Below are 21,660 nucleotides of genomic sequence, written 5' to 3' on the forward strand. Positions count from 1 at the left end.
GGAGTTATCATCGTGTACGAAGTGTGCTACAGAAATGAACTCTCCTTGCCTTTAATCGCAGCTCTTCTCTCTGCTGGAATCAAACACAGCTGCATCTGATTGATTGATTGATTGACTGATTTATTGATTCATTTAGTCACAGGTGAGCGCTGCAGTGCAGTAACAGAGCAGCGGCATCAGAACATCTACAGTCAGAGATTACACATCTCATGCTTATAAACATCACCTCAGCCAATCAGAGACAGAGATTCACTTCCTAGTTGGTCTCCTGCAGTGAAGTGTGTGTGTGTTGGACAGTGTGTGGCAAAGGATGTGTGTTGTATGTTTGAGTATGTGTGTGTGGGACAAAGGAAAGGGTGTATATGTGTGTGTGACTGGGAGTGAGGTATGTTTGTGAGTGCGTGTGTGGGACAGAGGGTGTGTTAGTGTCTGCATGCATGCGTGTATATGCATTGACCTGTTTGCTCTGTGTGTGTGTGTGTGTGTGTTTGTGTTGTTTTGGGTCTACGTGATTGTGTGCATGAGAGATTGTATGTGTGTGTGTGTGTGTGTGTGTGTGTGTGAGAGAGAAAGTATGTGTCCGTGTGTGTATGTATGAGTGTGTGAGAGAAAAAGAAAGTGTGTTTGCGTGCGCCTCTGTGTGTGTGTGTGTGTGTGTGTGTGAAAGTTTGGGTTTGTCTGTGTGTGAAAGAGTGCGACTGTGTGTTTGAGTCTGTGTGTATGCCTTGACTGTGTGTGTGTGTGTGTGTGTTTAAGGCCTGCAGCGCTGGATGAAGCGTGGATACAGACAGACGTCTCTGATGTGATGACGGTTCAGCAGCCAGGTGAGGAATCGCTCCAGTCCCAGACCGTAACCACCATGAGGACACGTGCCGAACTTCCTCTGAAAAACACACACACACACACACACACACGGGGAAAAATGAGAGAGTCAGAGTGTGTATGTGAGAGCGCGTGTGCGCGTCTGTCTGTCTGTCTGTCTGTGTGTGTGTGTGTGTGTATGTGTGTGTGAGGGTGTACTCACACTAGGCAGGGTTGTCTTAAACCGTGCCCAGGTGTGCTTGTCCCCCTTCCCGCACCCTCTCGGCCTGCACTCTCACTGTGTTTTAGATTTCTCCGGGTCCAAACACATGCGCTATAGGGGAACTGATCAACTACACTGACCGTAGTGTATGAGTGTGTGAATGAGTGTTTCCCAGTGATGGGTTGCAGCTGGAAGGGCATCTGCTGTGTAAAACGTGCTGGATGAGTTGGCGGTTCATTCCGCTGTGGCGACCCCAGATTAATAAAGGGAGTAAGCTGAAAAGAAAATGAATGAATGATACCTGGTCTGTGTACCAGTAGTACGGTGTGGGGTCGATGCCTTCTCTCTTATAGCCCTCCAGGAGCTCATCTGAGTCCCAGATACGCATGGAGCCTCCCACAATCTCACCCACATTGGGCATCAGTACATCCACCTGAAACAAACACACACACACACACACACACAAACTTTGTAAGCATCTAATTTTTAAATTTTTTTTATACATTTACACTCACCGGCCACTTTATTAGGTACACCTGTCTAACTGCTCGTTAATGCAAATTTCTAATCAGCCAATCACATGGCAGCAGCTCAATGCATTTAGGCAAGTAGACATGGTCAAGATGATCTGCTGCAGTTCAAAGTGAGCATCAGAATGGGGAAGAAAGGGGATTTAAGTGATTTTGAACGTGGCATGGTTGTTGCTGCCAGACGGGCTGCTCTGAGTATTTCAGAAACTGCTGATCTACTGGGATTTTCACGCACAACCATCTCTAGGGTTTACAGAGAATGCTCCGACAAAGAGGAAATATCCAGTGAGCGGCAGTTCTGTGGGCGCAAATGCCTTGTTGATGAGGTCAGAGGAGAATGGCCAGACTGGTTCCAGCTGATAGAAAGGCAACAGTAACTCAAATAAGCACTCGTTACAACCGAGCTCTGCAGAAGAGCATCTCTGAACACACAACACGGCCAACCTTGAGGCGGATGGGCTACAGCAGCAGAAGAGCACACCGGGTGCCGCTCCTGTCAGCTAAGAACAGGAAACTGAGGCTACAATTCACACAGACTCACCAAAACTGGACAATAGAAGATTGGAGAAACGTTGCTGCTCTGATGAGTCTCCATTTCTGCTGACACATTCAGATGCTCGGGTAAGGATGCATGGATCCACCCTGCCTTGTATCAGCGGTTCAGGCTGGTGGTGGTGGTGTAATGGTGTGGGGGAGATTTTCTTTGGGTCCATTAGTACCAATTGAGCATCAACGCCACAGCCTACCTGAGTATTGCTGCTGACCATGTCCATCCCTTTATGAGCACAGTGTCTCCATCTTCTGATGGCTACTTCCAGCAGGATAACGCAGCATGTCATAAAGCTCAATCATCTCAGACTGGTTTCTTGAACATGACGATGAGTTCACTGTACTCAAATGGCCTCCACAGTCACCAGAGCTCAATCCAATAGAGCAGCTTTAGGATGTGGTGGAACGGGAGATTGGCATCATGGATGTGCAGCCGACAAATCTGCAGCAACTGTGTGATGCTATCATGACAATATGGAGCAAAATCTCTGAGGAATATTTCCAGTATCTTGTTGAATCTCTGCCACAAAGAATTAAAGCAGTTCTGACAGCAAAAAGGGTCCAACCCGGTACTATTAAGGTGTGCCTAATAAAGTGGCCAGAGAGTGTATAGGCATTTACATATGTATCAAATCATCACTGCGTCAAATTACAAGAAATGAATTACCGTTTGTGAGGTGTTTGTATAATATTTTATATAATAGTCATCATGACTATTGTTTCTCTCTCTCTTTCTTTACTGAATTAATATGGTCTGCTGAATTGACTCGTGTGTTTGATATATAATTTTCTATATTGTGTTCAGTGCAGTCATGTGACCCTAGTGTTCAAATGAACTCCAGACGCACCTGAACATTGTTGCACTGCTGAAGGAAAGTGTTGCTGAAACACATAGGTGCTGTTTTAAAGTACAGCCATGGTAATAAAGGCTTCTTTTTTCAATTATTTTCCGAGTGCCTTGAACTTATGATTTTGTTGTTTACCCTTCAGTATAAATCTCTAAATCATGTTAAAGTGAGTGTGGTGTTCACCGATTCGGTGAGGCGGCGGTCCTCAGGGCAGCGCTGCATGTAGAAGGATTTGATCTCTGCTGGGAAGCGACACAATAATATCGTCTCATTGATGGAGTCGGTCATCAGACGCTCCGGGGCTTCTGGGATATCCTGCAGAAACAACACACCAGTTGTCAGATATATATATATAGTGTTACCCCAGAAAGTACATCAACTTTAAAATTGTACCTAGTTAAGCCTTTAAATGTCACTTTAAGCTGAATACTAGTGTATATATACTATTGAGCACTCAAGGTTGTAATATATGAGACATGAACAAACCTCTCCAAACTCATAAAAGGTGCCGTCGTCTTTCTTGATGTTGTGCTCTTTCAGCCAGTCGATGGCCTCCGTGTAGTTCATCCTCTTGAACGGACGCTTGGGAGGCTTAAAATCCTGAAAGAGGAAAATGCAAAAATATGAAGTTATCCAACAGATTAATCCAGAGTCGCTCTACTTATGATCAGATATATTCCTATGATCTTTACAGTGGTTTTTGACAGTAATGTAAATGCGATCTAAAACTATACACACCTATGTTTTCTGAAGTGTTGTATCTGATAAGCATTAGAGCTGCACAATTAATCGTAAAAAAAAAAACGCAATCTCAATTCGACCCCCTAGACCAGGGGTGTCAAGCTCAATTCCTGGAGGGCCGAAGCCCTGCACAGTTTAGATCCAACCCTGCTCCAACACACTTACCTGTAGGTTTCAAACAAGCCTGAAGGACTCAATTAGTTTGATCAGGTGTGTTCAATTAGGGTTGGAACTAAACTGTGCAGAGCTGCGGCCCTCCAGGAACTGAGTTTGACACCTGTGCCCTAGACGATCTTAATCCAGCATTTCTACGATTCTGCCAATCATATTTTCAAGTTCAGGAGAGAAGAAAAGGCGGCTGCACGAGTCTTTTCATTGCTTCACACACGTTGCTCAGTGACACTGACACCTCCAAATGATGTTGAAAGAGTCACATACTGTATTTATAAGCGATAATTCACCTAAAAATTTAATTTTTGTCTTAATATAATGATGTTTTCGCGGCCGGGAAATCACACGTGACGTGAGCTGCTGACCGTGAGCTGTTATCACAGAGAGGGAGCGCGCTCTACTTAATGATAGATTCGCGCGCGTGTACTTTAGTGAACAGAACCTGCATATGTTGCGAGTAACAGGTAATACAGTTGTAAATAATATTCAGTTTGTGGCACAGAGTGATCGTTTGGGAGCCGCGTGCAAAGTATGAACAAGCACTTAGCAGTCAAAATGAAACCGAAAGTGTGCACTTCATTTAAATGATCATATCGCATTATAGAGTTATGATTACGGCAAGCAATTGATATGTTTTTTTCTTTCATAGCGAACACACAGTTGTGCATGAAAATAAATGTTTACAATGTCAGTATAACTACTCTAGCCTAAATAATGTTGAATATAATCTGATAATGGCAAATTACCAGTGAATAAATATGTCTAATATGACAGATTGCAAGCATATATCTCAAACATAATAATTCAACATCAGAATTATTATAAGTAGAATAGAACTATTTATAGAAACCAGGAAACCAAAACATAATATTATTATTAAGGTTGTGCCTTGTGTTTGTTTTTACCATACCTTTATTTTACATCTACAGAATCGTGAGAAAATCCTGATCGTGATTTTATGCAAAAAAAATAATAAAAAAATTGCGATTCTAATTTTAGCCAGAATCATGCAGCTCTAATAAGCATATGCTGGTAATGTGTGTGTATGAGTGTGTTCAGGGTTAATATTCATCAATACTGGTCATCAATACTGATCTATATGTGCCACCTACTGGCAGAAAATGATTTAGCATTTATTACTCTGCAAAGTGATTTCTGCAGGGGTTATTCATGTCAAGAAATGTTTTATATTTTGTATTTTTAAATAATAAATCTAATTAAATAAACAGTTGCTCAAGCTAGCTAATGGCCACTGTGTGCATCAACATCTGCAGTGTTTGCATCTAATTTAATTGTCAATTAATTTACCACAGCCTATGATACAGCAATCAATGTTGTCACATTTTCATTGTCTATGTTTGGCTTTCAGCTTAATAAAGAACAGATAAGAGTGTGCTGTTTCTGATAAACGTGCTAATAATGTGGTGTGTGTGTGTTGAAAGTTCGTACAGGGTTAATATCGTAGAGAAGTGGCGCTGCCGGAGACTTCAGGACTCGATCCACAACATCACACACCAGATCCTCCAAGCGGTTCAGAAGATCCTCATAACTCATGAATGGACACTCCGCCTCGATGTGTGTGTATCTGACAAAAGGCACACACACACATTAACCATGCACCGCCATGCTCTCAGAACACAGTAAACACAGCGAGTGTATTTCTGCACACACACTATAATCTGCTGTTTGACTCCACCGAACTCCATATAAAAGCCAGAAACTCTTCATCACCGGCCGATGTAAAGGGTTAATGCTGATAACCGATGATCGACAGTAAAAATGACTAACTGTTCCTCTTCCCAACAGGGAAAACCATCAACAATGAAGAATGCATGATCATCTGCTTTGCATTTGCAATAAAAAAGTGATTATTATGAAAGTCAATGGAGCAAAAACAGACACCAACATAACCAAAGGGGAGTCAATTTGAACAGTACACACAGGTTATGTATTGTTGTAAGATCAGGACTCACTCGGACAGGTGTCTGCGTGTGCGCGACTGCTCTGCGCGGTATGACTGGGCGATGCAGAACGTATCTCCCAGTGCAGGGATGCAGGTCTCCAGGTAGAGCTGAGATGACTGCGTCAGGTACGCATTCTCACCGAAATAGTTGAGACCGAAGAGCGTGGATCCGCCCTCCACCTGCGTCTGCACCAGAGTGGGCGGAGTTATCTGAGGAGCACACAAACAAAACAACAGCTGTACTAACATGACAAAAAACATCCCGTTACTTATAGCTATTGTAAAATGTGTTGATCATTTAGTGTCAGAAGAGTCTTATATGGAAGGTGAAGGCCTCTAGATTTTGCTTATTTGAGCTCAATAAAATCTGATCATGTCTTGATGTTGACTGATTTGATGAGGACAGTGCGCTCTGACTCTGCTCACACTAAAGTGTCATCACTGAACAGAAATAATGTCCAGTATAGAATATAAAGTCCTGCTGCAGTGGAGACAGAATGAATATTGTGTCTGACTCCATCATGAGCTTGGAGGACTGCATCCATACATCTCTGACATGACTCAAATCACTGATTAATAAAGTCATCTGGAATGAAGAAGAAAGCCTTCAGCAGGATCCCAGAGCTCATCAAGAGTCTTCGTGTTCATCTTTAATGCCTCCTCCATCATCAGCTCAATAATGTTCATGTCTGGTGACTGGGCTGGCCAATCCTGGAGCAGCTTGACCTCCTCTGCTTTCAGGAGCTTTGATGTGGAGGCTGAAGTATGAGAAGGAGCGCTATCCTGCTGGAGAATTGTCCCTCTCCTGTGGTTTGTAATGTAATGGGCAGCACAGATGTCTTGACACCTCAGGCTGTTGATGTTGCAGATCTCTCGCACGCCCCCATACTGAATGAACCCCAAACCATGATTTCTCCTTCACCAAACTTGACTGATTTCTGTGTGAATCTTGTGTCCATGCTGGTTCCAGTAGGTCTTCTGCAGTATTGGTGATGATTGGGATGCAGATAAACAGATGATCCAGCAGAGAAATCCACCTTCTGACACTTTAAACGATCAACTAGAAGTCGAGTTATTATTGGTTGCTCTTACAACTGGGATCAACGACAAGTCAAACAGTGTATATTGTTCAGTTGTACCTCGCAGTATCCTCGGCTGAAGAAATGATCCCTGAAACACTGCGTGACAGCCGACCGGACTTTCAGGATCTTGGAGACGTTTTCCCCGCGGATCATCATGTGTCTGTTGTTGAGCTGCACGTCCACATCCGACTCCTCGTTCAGCAGGTTATCAGCGCCGCCGGCCGGAGCCAGACCCACCAGCTCCCAGAAATCACAGTGCAGCTCATGACCACCCGGAGCCTGCAGAAACACAAAAACACACAGTTTAACACACACACTGCGCTCCATGCACCTATTGTTATTATTATTTTTGCTCCAAAGTGTTTTATTAGGGTTGGGAATTAAAAATTGATTCAGATTCTGCATTTTGAGCCCAGATTAAAGGTGCTGTATGTAGTTTTTGACACATAAAAACATAACATGTAGGAAACATGCTCAGGGAACATTCTTGTTTATCTGAAACTCAATGCTGAAGTCAGATATTCTGCTTTGACAATGTGCGTTACGTGCTAGAACGGTTGTCTTTGTTTTGGTCATTTAACCTGTCCAATGCCAGTTTAGCCACGGCTGAAGTATTACTGTTGGACAGGTCATGTTCTGCTTTAAAACTATTAGTCAGGCTAAGCTTATGTTAGATTGTGCTCTGTTACGAATGACTTATGCACAGACGTGTTGTTCAGCCACTGAAATTTCCCGGTGAAAGATTGATGTGATTATTTTCAGTTTCTAAGGTCCTTTTAAAGCATCGATAATGTAGATTTATATTTAGTTCAACAACAAAACATCAGTAAATAGCGCCTAACCTGCTTTATTGAGCTGAAGTTGCTTTTATATTTACATTGGGTCATTTTAAAACAATGACAGCCTTCCTAAACGGTTCACCGCTACTCTGATTATTCGCTCTGAAATAGCATGCAAGTGTGGCTCAGTAATAATAAATTCCTGCACGCCGCTGGCACTAACTGGTGAATGACATGAACTAGTGGGTTGTCGGTCTGCTCTTGTGATGCGGTGCGCGCGCTCGCGATTTCAGGGGGTGTGGCTTTGATTCGCAGTCCCTCCCCGCCGTCCAAACATAATATGCCAAGCGGTTAGCATTTTGGCAGATCACCTACTGCACCTTTAAGAATAGGATACATGTTTGAAAATTAAAAATGTCCATTGCTGATTGATTCCAGTGCACACGTTTTTATTTTTCCACTTAATTATATAATCGCAATAATATTAATGCAATAATCATCTAAACATTAGTTTAGAGATGGGCCACAAAATGTGCTCAAGCAACAAAAAAACTAAACTACATTACAATAATAAGCTAAGAACTGATGTAAATAATTATGTCTGCGTGATTGAGTTTTTCTCAGGTGATGATCAGATATTAATGAGTGTTTCAGGGACTTTGTCTTAATGTTGGTTTGCAGCTTTCCATGTGTCCAGCTTTACATTATAAGAGATGTGAAATGTTGTTCTGCTGATTGTGAAAAGCCTCAGCTGTCAGTCCGTCATCACAGTGCTTCAGTATTATTATTCCCTCCAGAACTGTTCTGAGCATCTGTCTGTCTTCCCAAAGAGCGTCACACGGCTCTAAACCACGTTTCATATTCAAGGCGCAACTCATTTATTAGAGAAGAAAAAAGACACATCAATGCATCAAACTGCACGTCTCAGATCTGAGCAAGTACATGAAGAAGTGATTTTAATTTCTTTAGTTTCTCATTGGATGGAAACGCTGCTTCAAATCTTTTATTTAATGTTTCAGTTTGGTGCACAAGTCTAATGCGCTTCTTTAAATGGGAACTCCGCTATTCAGGAGCAGAAAGACTGGAGGGTGAGCGCTGTCATTTATGGATGTACTGTCTCTTTAATTACACATCATCAATATTAAATACATTACCATATTAAAATCATATTAATATTAATCAGGGTCATTTCTCACCTGTTTTCCCTCAGGAACTGGTTTCACGGTTCCGTACAGAGCCACGCTGCTCTCCGTCGACAACACCAGTCCATTATAACACTGACACTGCACAACACACACACACACATTCACTATCAGTGTGAACTGGACTTCATACAGTACATTCAGTTTATATAACAAAACACGGCTGCTCTTTGGGACAAATAATAAAAAAGACACACTTCAGAGCAGATGAATTAAATGCAGAACAAACTACGCTGAATACTGGTAATTATACTAGCATTAATAGCAGTACTAACAGTACTATTACTGCACTATACTATATTAATATATTACTCTATCGTTATTTTTATGTGTATTTAAATAGTGCATTTATTGTGTATGGCCATGCACCCAAAGCACTTTACAATTATGAGGGGGTCTCTCCACACCACCACCAGTGTGCAGCTCCACTTGGATGATGCGACGGCAGCCAAAGGACAACGTGGCTATAACACACCAGCTATAGGTGGAGTGGAGAGACAGTGATAGAGGCAATTCAGTGAATGGGGATGATTGGGAGGCCATGATGGGTAAGAGCTGATGGAGGGAATTTGGCCAGGACACTGGGAATACACCTCTACTTTTCACCAGTAGTGCCATGAGATTATTAATCAGCACCGAGGGTCAGGACCTCAGTTCAACATCTCATCTGAAAGACGGCGCTCACTGACAGTATAGAGTCCCCTTCACTATACTGGGGCATTAAGACTCAGTCAGACCGCAGGTGAGCACCCCCTGCTGGCCTCAACACCTAACACCACTTCCGACAACAACCCTAGTGTTCCCATGTGGTCTCTCCCATCCTGGTACTAACCAGGCTCAGCCCTGCTTAGCTTCAGTGAGTAAGCGGTCTTGGGCTGCAGGGTGATATGGCTGTGCTGATATATTTATATTACTAAACTATTACTAGAACTAGTAGTAATACTAGAATAATTCTAATAATACTAGTAGTACAAAATAACTAGTTAAATATTATGTACTGCCATCATGACAAAGACAAAAAAAAAGTTATTAAAAATGTAGCTATTTAAAAAGAATGAGAATATTACATAATTATGTCTAATAACAATGGTATCTAAACCAAACTAAATTTCTATTATTTATTCTACAGTATATACACACACAAAAAGCACAATAAATATCTAATAGTGCACTATAAAGTGTCAAATAACTTGAAAACAAAAAGCCAGAATATGGCTGAAATCGTGTGCGATGCCATTCTAAGCACATTTCATTTGTGTGAAAATTAAACAACATGTTTATTCTGATGGTTATGTCTAAATTTGATACTGTCTGTAATGTAATGTATTTTTATTTAATGCCATGTCAGTAATCAAGGCTATTTATATAGGCTATTTTCATGGTATGAACATTTCAAAAATAAATAAACAATTAAAAACAACAAATAAATGAACACAAAAATTCAATAATTTTTTAAGCAATAAAACATGTTAAAAATTCAGATTTTTTTCCTGATGTCACTTTGCTAAAAATGTCCTTAAGAGAGTTAATTTAACAAAAAAGCAGGACAGATTCTGTTTGAAATAACCAAATCTTTTTGTAGTCAAATATACAGTAATCCAGCATTAATCCCAATAGCCATGATTAAATATCAGACTAGACAAATCTATCCATTTATAACAGTGTAAAATGTCAACAAACACACACACAGTACCAGTTTGTCAGTGAGAACACACTGCAGGAAACCAGTTCCGTCCCGGAGCACAATAAACAACAGGTTCTTTCCTGATAAACACAAGCAAACATAACAACACATATTAAAACATTCACTGAAGCTGAGCTTCTCAGATGCATGCTCTTAAATGTGCATTAAGCAGATTTATTAAAATGATGTTAACTTTTAAAAGCACTAAAACAAACACGCCCACTCTGCAACAGGACACGCCCATTTCTGATATTTCACTATCATTACCAGACACGCCCCTTACTGCTGATTGGTCTGACACTGGTTAATAAAGTCAAAAGTGTTATTTAAATATTGCTCACACTTTACAATAAGGTTTCATTAGTTCATGTATTTACTAACATCTATAAACAATTCCCGTACAGCATTAATTAATCACAGTTCAACATTCACTAATGCATTAATTCATGCTTACTACATTAACTAATGCACCATGAGCTAACATGAACTAACAAAAAATGACTTAATTACCATGAACTAACGTTAACTAACATGAACAAATACTGTAATAGATGCATTGTTATTGTTTGTTCATATTTGTAAATGCATTAACTTATAAAACCTTAAAGGGTCACGAAACACCAGAACACATGTGTTGAGCTGTTGTCAGTGGTATATGTGTCCCACACTGCTAAAAACACTATTAGGACGCCTATATTTCACTAAAAAGTGTAAATTGGTTGTTTTTGCGTTATTTCAAGCAAATTCGTACTTCCTGTTTGAAACGAATTGTTGAAGCTGCGTCACGGTCATGAGATAATAGCGTGTATTCCAGCGTGCAGACTGGACGCCTGTGCCAGAGTGAGTCTTATTACGTCTTACAGTGTGATGCATTAATGCATGAGTAAAGCTTGGTTCAAACCAATCAGCGCGCTTTATTGTGCAACTTCATTAATATTCATTACTGTCACAGTGTTTAGACGGCAGAGACGCCACGTTGTGTTGGCAAAACAAGCGTGAAGTGTTGCTTTTATAGTTTGCTGCAGTGAAGTTTTGTTTTCATTTTCTCTCTGTGAGAGCTCAGCTGGAGTCACGTGTGGATTAACAGTGTACGCGACGCTCCACAACAATAACTTACGTGTCTAAGGAGGATTATTGTTTACCTGAGAGCTGTTCTCATCTGCAAACGCTGAGATCCGGATTCGCTTGTAGTCTCCTCTTAATAAAGACGCGGCTCTAGTTGCTGGTGATTGTCCTGTCTCTACAGATTTGGTAAGTGAGCGTCCAGTGCTCTTTGTTTATTCAATTTGTTCGTATCTAACAAACTATTGCACCGAGTGTAAACATGTTAGCACCACAACCAAACTTTAACCTCGTGTAGGATTTTCACCGCATTTAGTGACCGGAATAACACACGCGGCTTTCTGACACTACCTGCCGTGTGCATGTAAGTTTCTGGGAAATGCTGAGGTTTTTTTCTCTCATTCGCCGTGCGGTATCAAACATTGCATGAAAAATACACGCTTACAGCAGATCCTCGAATCAAATATCTCGTTTGTCGCGAGGGGCATGACTGAATTCCCTGAATGAAAGAGCCAAACTGCAGTTAAAGTCCACCATTTAATCATTTGGCAAATAATTTGACTACAGATGTCCATGTAGGTTAAACAGCATCACTTTCTCATGTGTGTGTGTGTGTGTGTGTGTGTGTGTGTGTGTATTTTGACTCTGAAAGTCCCGCGTGCCCAAATAGACACTCCCACACCATCCCACTTTTCTTCCTCCGACACTCCCCTCTAAACAGAGCTGGACACGCCCACTTTTCTGACTTTTTCTAAAGTAGAGGTGTGAAAACACACTGCTGAAACGAGGCGGTTTCATGGCACTTTAATGTAAAGTGTTACTCATATATTTATTAGAGCACCTTTAAGAGCACAGAGCAATTCTGCTCATTTGGTGTTCATTTGAAAGTCAAATCTGCTCACCTTGTCTTCGTAACCGATGAACCCATCCGAACACCTTCACCCTCTGCTCCCTGAGAGCCTCCAGTTTATCAATCTTCACCTGAACATGACAGAAAACACTGCGATTAAACACACGCTGCATATAACAGGAGCGCTTTCACTTCTGAATAGGCTTCTCACATTAAAATGCCATTATTAAAAAAAACATGTTGAAAAAGGGCTCAATACAGTCATTTAAAGAAGAGCTATTATGCAAATAACCGTTTAAACACAGTTGTGTAGAAATACTCTGTGAATATAACCCGCTTCCAATAGTAAAAATGTGTTAATTGTAGTTGTTCTAATCAGACTGGATGAAGACAGTCTGCAGGAACACTTTGATTGACGTTCTCCCTTTGTACGTGTCATCAGAGGAAGAAAGCTCCACCCACTAGTGCCCATCTCTCCCTCATTAGCATAAACAACCCTGAGTGAGAAGCAGCCCTAGCCTGCCATGAGTGCTGGCATTTGTAGCTCCACCCTCCTCTGAAAAAGAGCCCAATCTCATTTGAATTTAAAACAACAGTCACGAAAACGCCACAATTAGGATCAAAGCCTAAAAGGGTCAGTTTCAGAGAGCTAGAAAACATTATCTGTGTGCTATTTTCAGCTCAAACGTCACACAAACACTCTAGAGAAATCAGAGATGCACTTTACAGCTTGTAAAACGTGACTTAATAAGTTCTCTTTAAAGGAACACTACATGGTTTAGGAAATAGGACTTTTAGCTTAGCCTAGATCGGTGGTCCTCAACCACCGAGCCGCACAAGAAATCATTAATTATTTATAATTTATTATCCAAGTCTGAATGATCTTTTATTTTGAAAAAATGTGCGTATTCTCTCGCTTATATCTCGTTCAGTTGAGTGCCTAAATTTAACCCACAAGCAGCAAAATGAAGAGACAGACGTCTTTGAACAGTTTCTTTGCTAAGGGGAAAACGACCCACAAACTGCCAAGGAATGGATCCGCAACCCAAATGCCAACAAATCAGGTGAATCCAGCATGTCTGTGCAAGAAGATCAACTGCTGGACATCGCAAATGACGGCGGCCTTTTAGGGGCCGTTCGCATATTGCATTTTTTCTGAAGTTTTCAGTGGTGGTGTGTGGCTTGTGCCTTCCAGATGCACCCAATTGAATGAACCCCGCAAGCGCACCGCGAGAGACGTGACAAGAACTGACCGATTAATCAGCTTCAGCTTGTATGGAATATACATATTCGGGTAGACTATTCATCTCAGACAAACACAGAACACACAAACACTGCAGTGCTTTGTCATTTTCTCCATAACTAAAACTAGTGTCAGAGTGACAGCAATGTTTTGTCAGCTTGTCATCCTCTGAGAAATGGTTGATGGTCGCCTAGCAATCTACAAACCACCACACAAGGGTAAAGCTGCTCTAAAGCCCAGCAGAGTGTTAGTTATGTGCCTATGCAGGTGCAAACACTTTCACACTGCTGATACACACAGGATGATCAGCAACACACAAATATCTTTACAGATGAAAACAATTACAATGATCCAGAAATGATGATTTCCTCCATCAATATAAACAGCACTGCCTCCATGCCTTCTTCACCTCGGGGGGCTTTACCAGTTTATTCATGACGATCTGCATCTGTATAATGTGATTATTATTAGCAGAATTATTGATTATATGGAGATTTATAATAAACACAAGTGTAGATGTGTCCAGCTGTGGGGTTTTGGAGACTTCTGCATCAGCATATGGGGCATAAGAACAGGACATGTGTTCGGATGTAACTCAGTATTTTTTTATTATTGTTCATTTATTCCTTTACTGGAGATTAGAGCTGAATTTAGAAACAGTTTTGACACAAATCTTTGCGCTTAACAAAGGAAATGAAATATGTGGGCTGATGGATGTGTTCAGTGGAGTGAGTTTCCACCGTTTCCTCACTCCAGCAAAGTAAAGGAGTAAAGAGAAAAAGTAAAGTAAAGAGGCTGAATGGAGGAGGCTCGTTCTTTATCCTCGCGCTGCAGATGCTCTGTTTAACTGTTTTCTCGCTACCGATGAGTTCAGTTTTTACACTTACAAAGTCGTCATTTAAATATTATGCATATTCAAATGCACCATGGAGCGACGCAACTGACTCTTAAAGGGAATGAGAGACTAGACTCTGATTGGTTGAATGCATTTTATGCTCAAAACACACCCAGAACTCATTAAGAGATTTAACACAGCTCTGTTAGACCATGTGCCGGGCGGATTTATCCATTCTTAAAATAGCAAAAGTGGATTCAAGTGGATAATACTTTTGCGCCATGTGCTTTAGACTTTGCACCTAGATCGTTAAAATAAAGCCCTATGAGTTTGCACCTTGAAATGTATTTTTACTTAATTGGCTCAGCAATATATCTATATTCGGTTTATTTTAGTATGATCATAAACTAAATATAAATAAAATAGCTGATAGCGTTTTGCAAGTTACTTGTATATAAAGATATTGTTAAGGCAACACTCAACAACAACACTGCATATCGCATATTCTCCCAGTATGATGCAGCCCTACTGTATACTCAATATACTGCGTGCAATTCAGTAAATGCTCACAGTTTTGGGTTCGGGAAGGCTGGAGTCGTTCTCAATCGTGATCTTTTTTGCTTCTTCCAGATTCTTCTCTCTGCGTTCGGCATCTTCAGCCTGCCAAAACAGACCCAGTTTACAAGTGAACAGAAGAGCATTATGGGTACACTGACGAGCATTATGGGTCTACAGGTAAACAGAACTGCATTATGGGTCTACCGGTGAACAGAACTGCATTATGGGTCTACAGGTAAACAGAAGAGCATTATGGGTCTACAGGTAAACAGAAGAGCATTATGGGTACACTGACGAGCATTATGGGTCTACAGGTAAACAGAAGAGCATTATGGGTCTACAGGTAAACAGAAGAGCATTATGGGTCTACAGGTAAACAGAAGAGCATTATGGGTACACTGACGAGCATTATGGGTCTACAGGTAAACAGAAGAGCATTATGGGTCTATATAGGAGCATTATGGTTCTACAGGTGAACAGAAGAGCATTATGGGTCTACAGGTGAACAGAAGAGCATTATGGGTCTATATAGGAGCATTATGGGTCTATATAGGAGCATTATGGTTCTACAGGTGAACAGAAGAGCATTATGGGTCTACAGGTAAACAGAACTGCATTATGGGTCTACAGGTAAACAGAAGAGCATTATGGGTCTACAGGTAAACAGAAGAGCATTATGGGTCTACAGGTAAACAGAAGAGCATTATGGGTACACTGACGAGCATTATGGGTCTACAGGTAAACAGAAGAGCATTATGGGTCTATAAAGGAGCATTATGGGTCTATATAGGAGCATTATGGGTCTACAGGTGAACAGAAGAGCATTATGGGTCTATATAGGAGCATTATGGATCTATATAGGAGCATTATGGGTCTATATAGGAGCATTATGGGTCTACAGGTGAACAGAAGAGCATTATGGGTCTATATAGGAGCATTATGGGTCTACAGGTGAACAGAAGAGCATTATGGGTCTATATAGGAGCATTATGGGTCTACAGGTGAACAGAAGAGCATTATGGGTCTATATAGGAGCATTATGGATCTATATAGGAGCATTATGGGTCTATATAGGAGCATTATGGGTCTACAGGTGAACAGAAGAGCATTATGGGTCTATATAGGAGCATTATGGATCTATATAGGAGCATTATGGGTCTATATAGGAGCATTATGGGTCTACAGGTGAACAGAAGAGCATTATGGGTACACTGTCGAGCATTATGGGTCTACAGGTAAACAGAACTGCATTATGGGTCTACAGGTGAACAGAACTGCATTATGGGTCTACAGGTAAACAGAAGAGCATTATGGGTCTACAGGTAAACAGAAGAGCATTATGGGTCTACAGGTAAACAGAAGAGCATTATGGGTCTATAAAGGAGCATTATGGGTCTATATAGGAGCATTATGGGTCTATATAGGAGCATTATGGGTCTATATAGGAGCATTATGGGTCTACAGGTGAACAGAAGAGCATTATGGGTACACTGACAAGCATTTTGGGTCTACAGGTAAACAGAACTGCATTATGGGTCTACAGGTGAACAGAAGAGCATTATGGGTCTACAGGTGAACAGAAGAGCATTATGGGTCTACAGGTGAACAGAAGAGCATTATGGGTCTACAGGTGAACAGAAGAGCATTATGGGTCTACAGGTGAACAGAAGAGTATTATGGGTCTACAGAAGAGCATTATGGGTGTACAGGTGAACAGAAGAGCATTATGGGTGTACAGGCGAATGATACCTCCTTCTTGTCTTTGCTCTCGTTCTTCATTTGCTCTCGATGAAAAGCCTTCTTTGTGTTCTTCATTTGGGTCTTGGAGATGACGGTCCAGCGCTAAAAATACACATTTTTGTGATCATAAGACTTTGGTTAACAACATATTTATATACATACATACATTCTTATTAATGCATGAATGAACTGAAACTGCACTCATTTAATCTCTTTAAGTGAGTTTGCTTCATATAAAAACCCTTCTGCACTCATTAAAAGCAGGACAGCCCAATAACACGGTTTACAGTCAGAGGACTTTTACTTCAGTTAGGTTAAATGTTCCTAAAGCATCTCCTCACGCACAATATACATATTCACTAATGCATGAATGAACAGAAACTACAGGGCAGCACAGAGGCTCAATAGTTAGCACTGTGGCCTCACAGCAGGAAGGTTGCTAGTTCGAGTCTTGGCTGGGTCAGTTGGCGTTTCTGTGTGGAGTTTGCATGTTCTCCCCGTGTTGGTGTGGGTTTCCTCCAGGTGCTCCGGTTTAACCCACAGTCCAAACACATGCGCTATAGGGGAACTGATCAACTAAATTGGCCGTAGTGTATGAGTTTGTGTGTATGGGTGTTTCCCAGTGCTGGGTTGTGGCTAAAAGGGCTTCCGTGCGTAATACACATACTGGAATAGTTGGCGGTTCATTTCGCTGTGGCGACCCCTGACAAATAAGGAACTGAAGGAAAACGAATGAATGAATGAATGAATGAACTGCCCTCGTTTTACATGCATCATGTCAATAATCATATACATTTCTTATTTAATGTGTGGTCAGCAACAAAGGCTATTTTTTAAAACAACAAGAATAAATAGAATAAAATCCACAAACAAATAAATGCAAGATAAATTTAAGATAACTAAAAATATAAATATAAATAAAAAGGTTTTTTCTTCATAAAGAAACAGTCCTGTAAAACTGTATGAGCGCTGTATTATATTCACACACCTCTCCTTCCTTCTGCGAGTCCACATAGATGACCGGAAACGGCTCTTTCCCAGCAAACAACAGCGCCTGAAAACACAACAGACAACATATGAGAATGAAACACAAAAATGATCATCATTTGTAGGATATATATATATATATATATATATATATATATATATATATATATATATATATATATATATATATATATATATATATATATATATTTAGATAGTATGTTTAGTTTATATATTATATATATATATAATCTGTTGAATAACTCAGGTACCTTGAGAGGAGTTTTAAAGGGCTTCTGCTCAGATCCATCTCCATCCGCATCACTGCCCTGTTTATCAGACACGTACAGCTCTTCTGCACGACAATAATAAAAAAATAACATCAGAATTCACTTCTCAACACTTTAATCAGACATCTTCTGGAAAAGAATTAGGCAGCTGCTATTAAAAATATTCTTTAAAGTCTGCGGGAACTTGCAGTTGCAAAGCCTTTTATTTTGGTATGTTGATGTGGGCGACGCAGTGGCGCAGTAGGTAGTGCTGTCACCTCACAGCAAGAAGGTCGCTGGTTCGAACCTCGGCTCGGCTCAGTTGGCGTTTCTGTGTGGAGTTTGCATGTTCTCCCTGCGTTCGTGTGGGTTTCCTCAGGGTGCTCCGGTTTCCCCCACAGTCCAAACACATGCGCTATAGGGGAATTGGGTAGGCTAAATTGTCCGTATTGTATGAGAGTGTGGATGAATGAGTGTGTTTCCCAGAGATGGGTTGCAGTTGGAAGGGCATCCGCTGCGTAAAAACGTGCTGGATAAGTTGGCGGTTCATTCCGCTGTGACGACCCCGAATTAATAAAGGTACTAAGCCAACAAGAAAATAAATGAATGAATGTTGATGTACTTCCAACTGAAACTGAATATTGAGTAGTGGGCGGGGTTATTTTGTGCATTACTCCTTCATAGCAAACTAAAAAGGGGCGTGGCTAAGGATATTAATATACAGTTGCCTTAGAAATGCTTGGGTTGATGTCACAACTTGATTAAACATTAACAGCGAATTAATTTGCATGGATTAATTATTCAACTAGGAGACACGGTGGCGCAGTGGGTAGCACGTTCGCCTCACAACAAGAAGATCGCTGGTTTGAGCCTCGGCTGGGTCAGTTGGCATTTCTGTGTGGAGTTTGCATGTTCTCCCCGTGTTGGCGTGGGTTTCCTCCGGATGCTCCGGTTTCCCCACGGATGAATTGGGTAAGCCTAAATTGACCAGTGTATGAGTGTGTGTGTGTGTGTGTGTGTGAATGAGAGTGTATGGATGTTTCCCAGTGATGGGTTGCGGCTGGAAGGGCATCCGCTGCGTAAAACATATGCTGGATAAGTTGGTGGTTCATTCCGCTGTGGCGACCCCTGATTAATAAAGGGACTAAGCCGAAAAAAAAATGAATAAATGAAAAATTATTTAACTTAAGAATAGCAATGTGTGTGCTATTATTAAAAATTAGTAGGGCCAGACAAAATCTGCAGACATTTTTCACTATTTCTGTGGAGAATTTTGGACAAAGCAAATCCAATTGGATTTACTAATTTGGTAAACAAAGCAAGTCTTGCATATAATTAATCTACTAAAAGACAGAAAATATTACTTTACGAACTGTATTGTAAACAAAACAAATGAACATTTTCATATTAGTCAATAATGTTACTGAAATTAATTAAATAAACTGAATAAATATAAATGTACACAAGTTAATAAGTGGATTCAATGATGGGGTAAAAATCAGCTAATTTCTGTGTGACCTAGAAATGATTATTAAAACTATTACGTTTAGAAATGCATTCACTCCATTAAACAGCACATGGGAAACATTAAAAATAAATGAATAATTTTACAGGAGTGTATATAATTTCATCTGTATACACTATGTATATATACACCTTTATTTTGAATGTGATTAATCATTGTCCAGAAATAACCATTTAATTAAAGTAGCCACAAAAAACTCCGGATGTGAATCAGAAACCGGTGTGCCGCATTTATTGTCAGATTATTGAGCAAAGAGTCCAGACTCTGATTTATCATTAACTACACAGACTAAACTTGAAATTCGGGAATGTCTGCATTTTTTATTTAGAAAATAATATATTTATATATTAATATATTTAGCTTCTGAGGATTTATCCGTTTATTATCTGTTTTTGTTGATGTGAAGTACAAAATTGAGTACTTTTGTAAACAAACATCTCAAAGTAAGAAAGAATTCATTCATCACTGTTCCACCTTTCAGACTAATCTTTCCCTTTAGTCTAATCCAACATTTTGTATCCAGCAAAACATCATCCAACAAAATATCTACTTTGTAATAAACACCTAAATTAGATACTGTCTTCATGAAATTAATATTTTATTGGCATAATCATCCATAATTAAATGTAATAATAATTAATAGTATAATAATTAAATGTTATAACTTGGGGGTGTAATTTGTATACAAGTACAACAATATATATATATATATATATATATATATATATATATATATATATATATATATATATATATATATATATATATATATATATAAAGACATACAGATAGACAGACAGACAGACAGAAATATAAATAGATAGAAAATATAGACAGACAGACAGACGGATAGAAAGATAAATAGAAAGAAATATAAATAGGCATATATATACATATATATATAAACATAGATATAAATGAATAAAGCATTCGTAAATGAAGTTATTTTTGTAGTAAAGTACTCTATACAGATGCAGTATTGTTAGTATATTGTAGACTATACACAGATTATAGATTACAGATTATAGTATAGATACTATATAGAAGTATTGATCGTGTACTGCGGTGTATATTAATCCAGTATAAGTGTAATATAGTGAATGAACAGAGCAGGAACAATCTGACGCAACACTGCAGACAACATGCAGCATCGCCTTCATCATCATGTTCCTCCTCATCAAACTCACTGATAGACATCTTTCCGACGCCCTCGTCCGCCATATTGCACTCTGTAGACCGCAGAGGAGTGGAGTCCGGTTCTGTTCGGCGGCTGTTAATAACGGTAAATGCTCCGTTAAATCGGTTCGTCCGTCTCGCTTCCTGACACTCTACACAGACGCACACGAGCTGATGGGGACGCATGCGCACCCACGAGCACACGTTCAGCGCTGTCGCTTCAACTCCTGATTGGTCAGCTCCCGAGGAGACGTTTTTTTGGGGAACGCGGATTGGTTAGTGTGAAGTCGAGAGGCGGGTGCTTAAATAAAAGCGTTCAGAGTTGGTTGTTTTCTGACGTCAGTCGTCTTCTGCACAAATGAAAGTAAAAAAAAAAAACTGTCATTGTGTTTTTTGTGTAAAATTGGATTTTGTATGTTTGTTATTGAAGTCAATAATAAAAAATAAAAAAACAATTGTACGTTTGTGAAAAATCTTCCATTTCAAGACTGATTAAAAATGTATTTTGAAACTCTTAAAGGACTTTCAAGTCATAAAGCGACCAGAAGTGTGAATATACTTCAAAAGCTAAACTCCTCAGACACACTCATACATCTGCACTGCATGTTTTTTGACTGTGGGGGAAACCGGAGCACCCAGAGGAAACCCACGCCAACACGGGGAGAACATGCAAACTCCACACAGAAACACCAACTGACCCAGTCGAGGCTTGAACCCACGACCATCTTGCTTTGAGGCGATCGTTCTACCCACTGTGCCACTGTAACAACCAAATTTTCATATTAATCTATTTATTAATAGATTTATTAATCTATTCTATTTAAGCATACATTTTCCTTAAA

At 40.1% G+C, this 21,660-nt stretch overlaps 1 protein-coding gene across 3 annotated transcripts; it reads right to left on the reverse strand.

The window, feature by feature from the left end:
• Window positions 1–99: 99 nt before the first annotated feature.
• nars1 (asparaginyl-tRNA synthetase 1) lies at window positions 100–21,040 on the reverse strand. Of its 3 annotated transcripts, XR_012397036.1 has the most exons (16): window positions 20,830–21,040; window positions 18,121–18,203; window positions 17,850–17,915; window positions 16,871–16,963; window positions 15,134–15,223; window positions 12,538–12,616; window positions 10,583–10,653; window positions 8,884–8,970; window positions 6,966–7,187; window positions 5,837–6,036; window positions 5,313–5,448; window positions 3,438–3,551; window positions 3,135–3,266; window positions 1,326–1,457; window positions 597–883; window positions 100–546 (listed from the first exon to the last, which is right to left on the reverse strand). XR_012397036.1 is itself a non-coding variant. In XM_691656.10 (15 exons), the coding sequence occupies exons 1-15, from the start codon at window positions 21,002–21,004 to the stop codon at window positions 752–754; spliced, it is 1,812 nt and encodes a 603-aa protein (XP_696748.6). In that variant the 5' UTR covers window positions 21,005–21,040; the 3' UTR covers window positions 100–751. The 3 variants fall into 3 exon arrangements, 2 of the variants coding, with proteins under 2 accessions (XP_696748.6, XP_073791749.1); XM_691656.10 differs by having other exon boundaries at window positions 100–883; XM_073935648.1 differs by lacking the exon at window positions 20,830–21,040 and adding an exon at window positions 19,096–19,155 and having other exon boundaries at window positions 100–883; window positions 18,121–18,552.
• Between the last annotated feature and the right edge of the window lie 620 nt (window positions 21,041–21,660).

The sequence above is a fragment of the Danio rerio genome, chromosome 21 (assembly GCF_049306965.1).
Source record: "Danio rerio strain Tuebingen ecotype United States chromosome 21, GRCz12tu, whole genome shotgun sequence".
Lineage (NCBI taxonomy): Eukaryota > Metazoa > Chordata > Actinopteri > Cypriniformes > Danionidae > Danio > Danio rerio.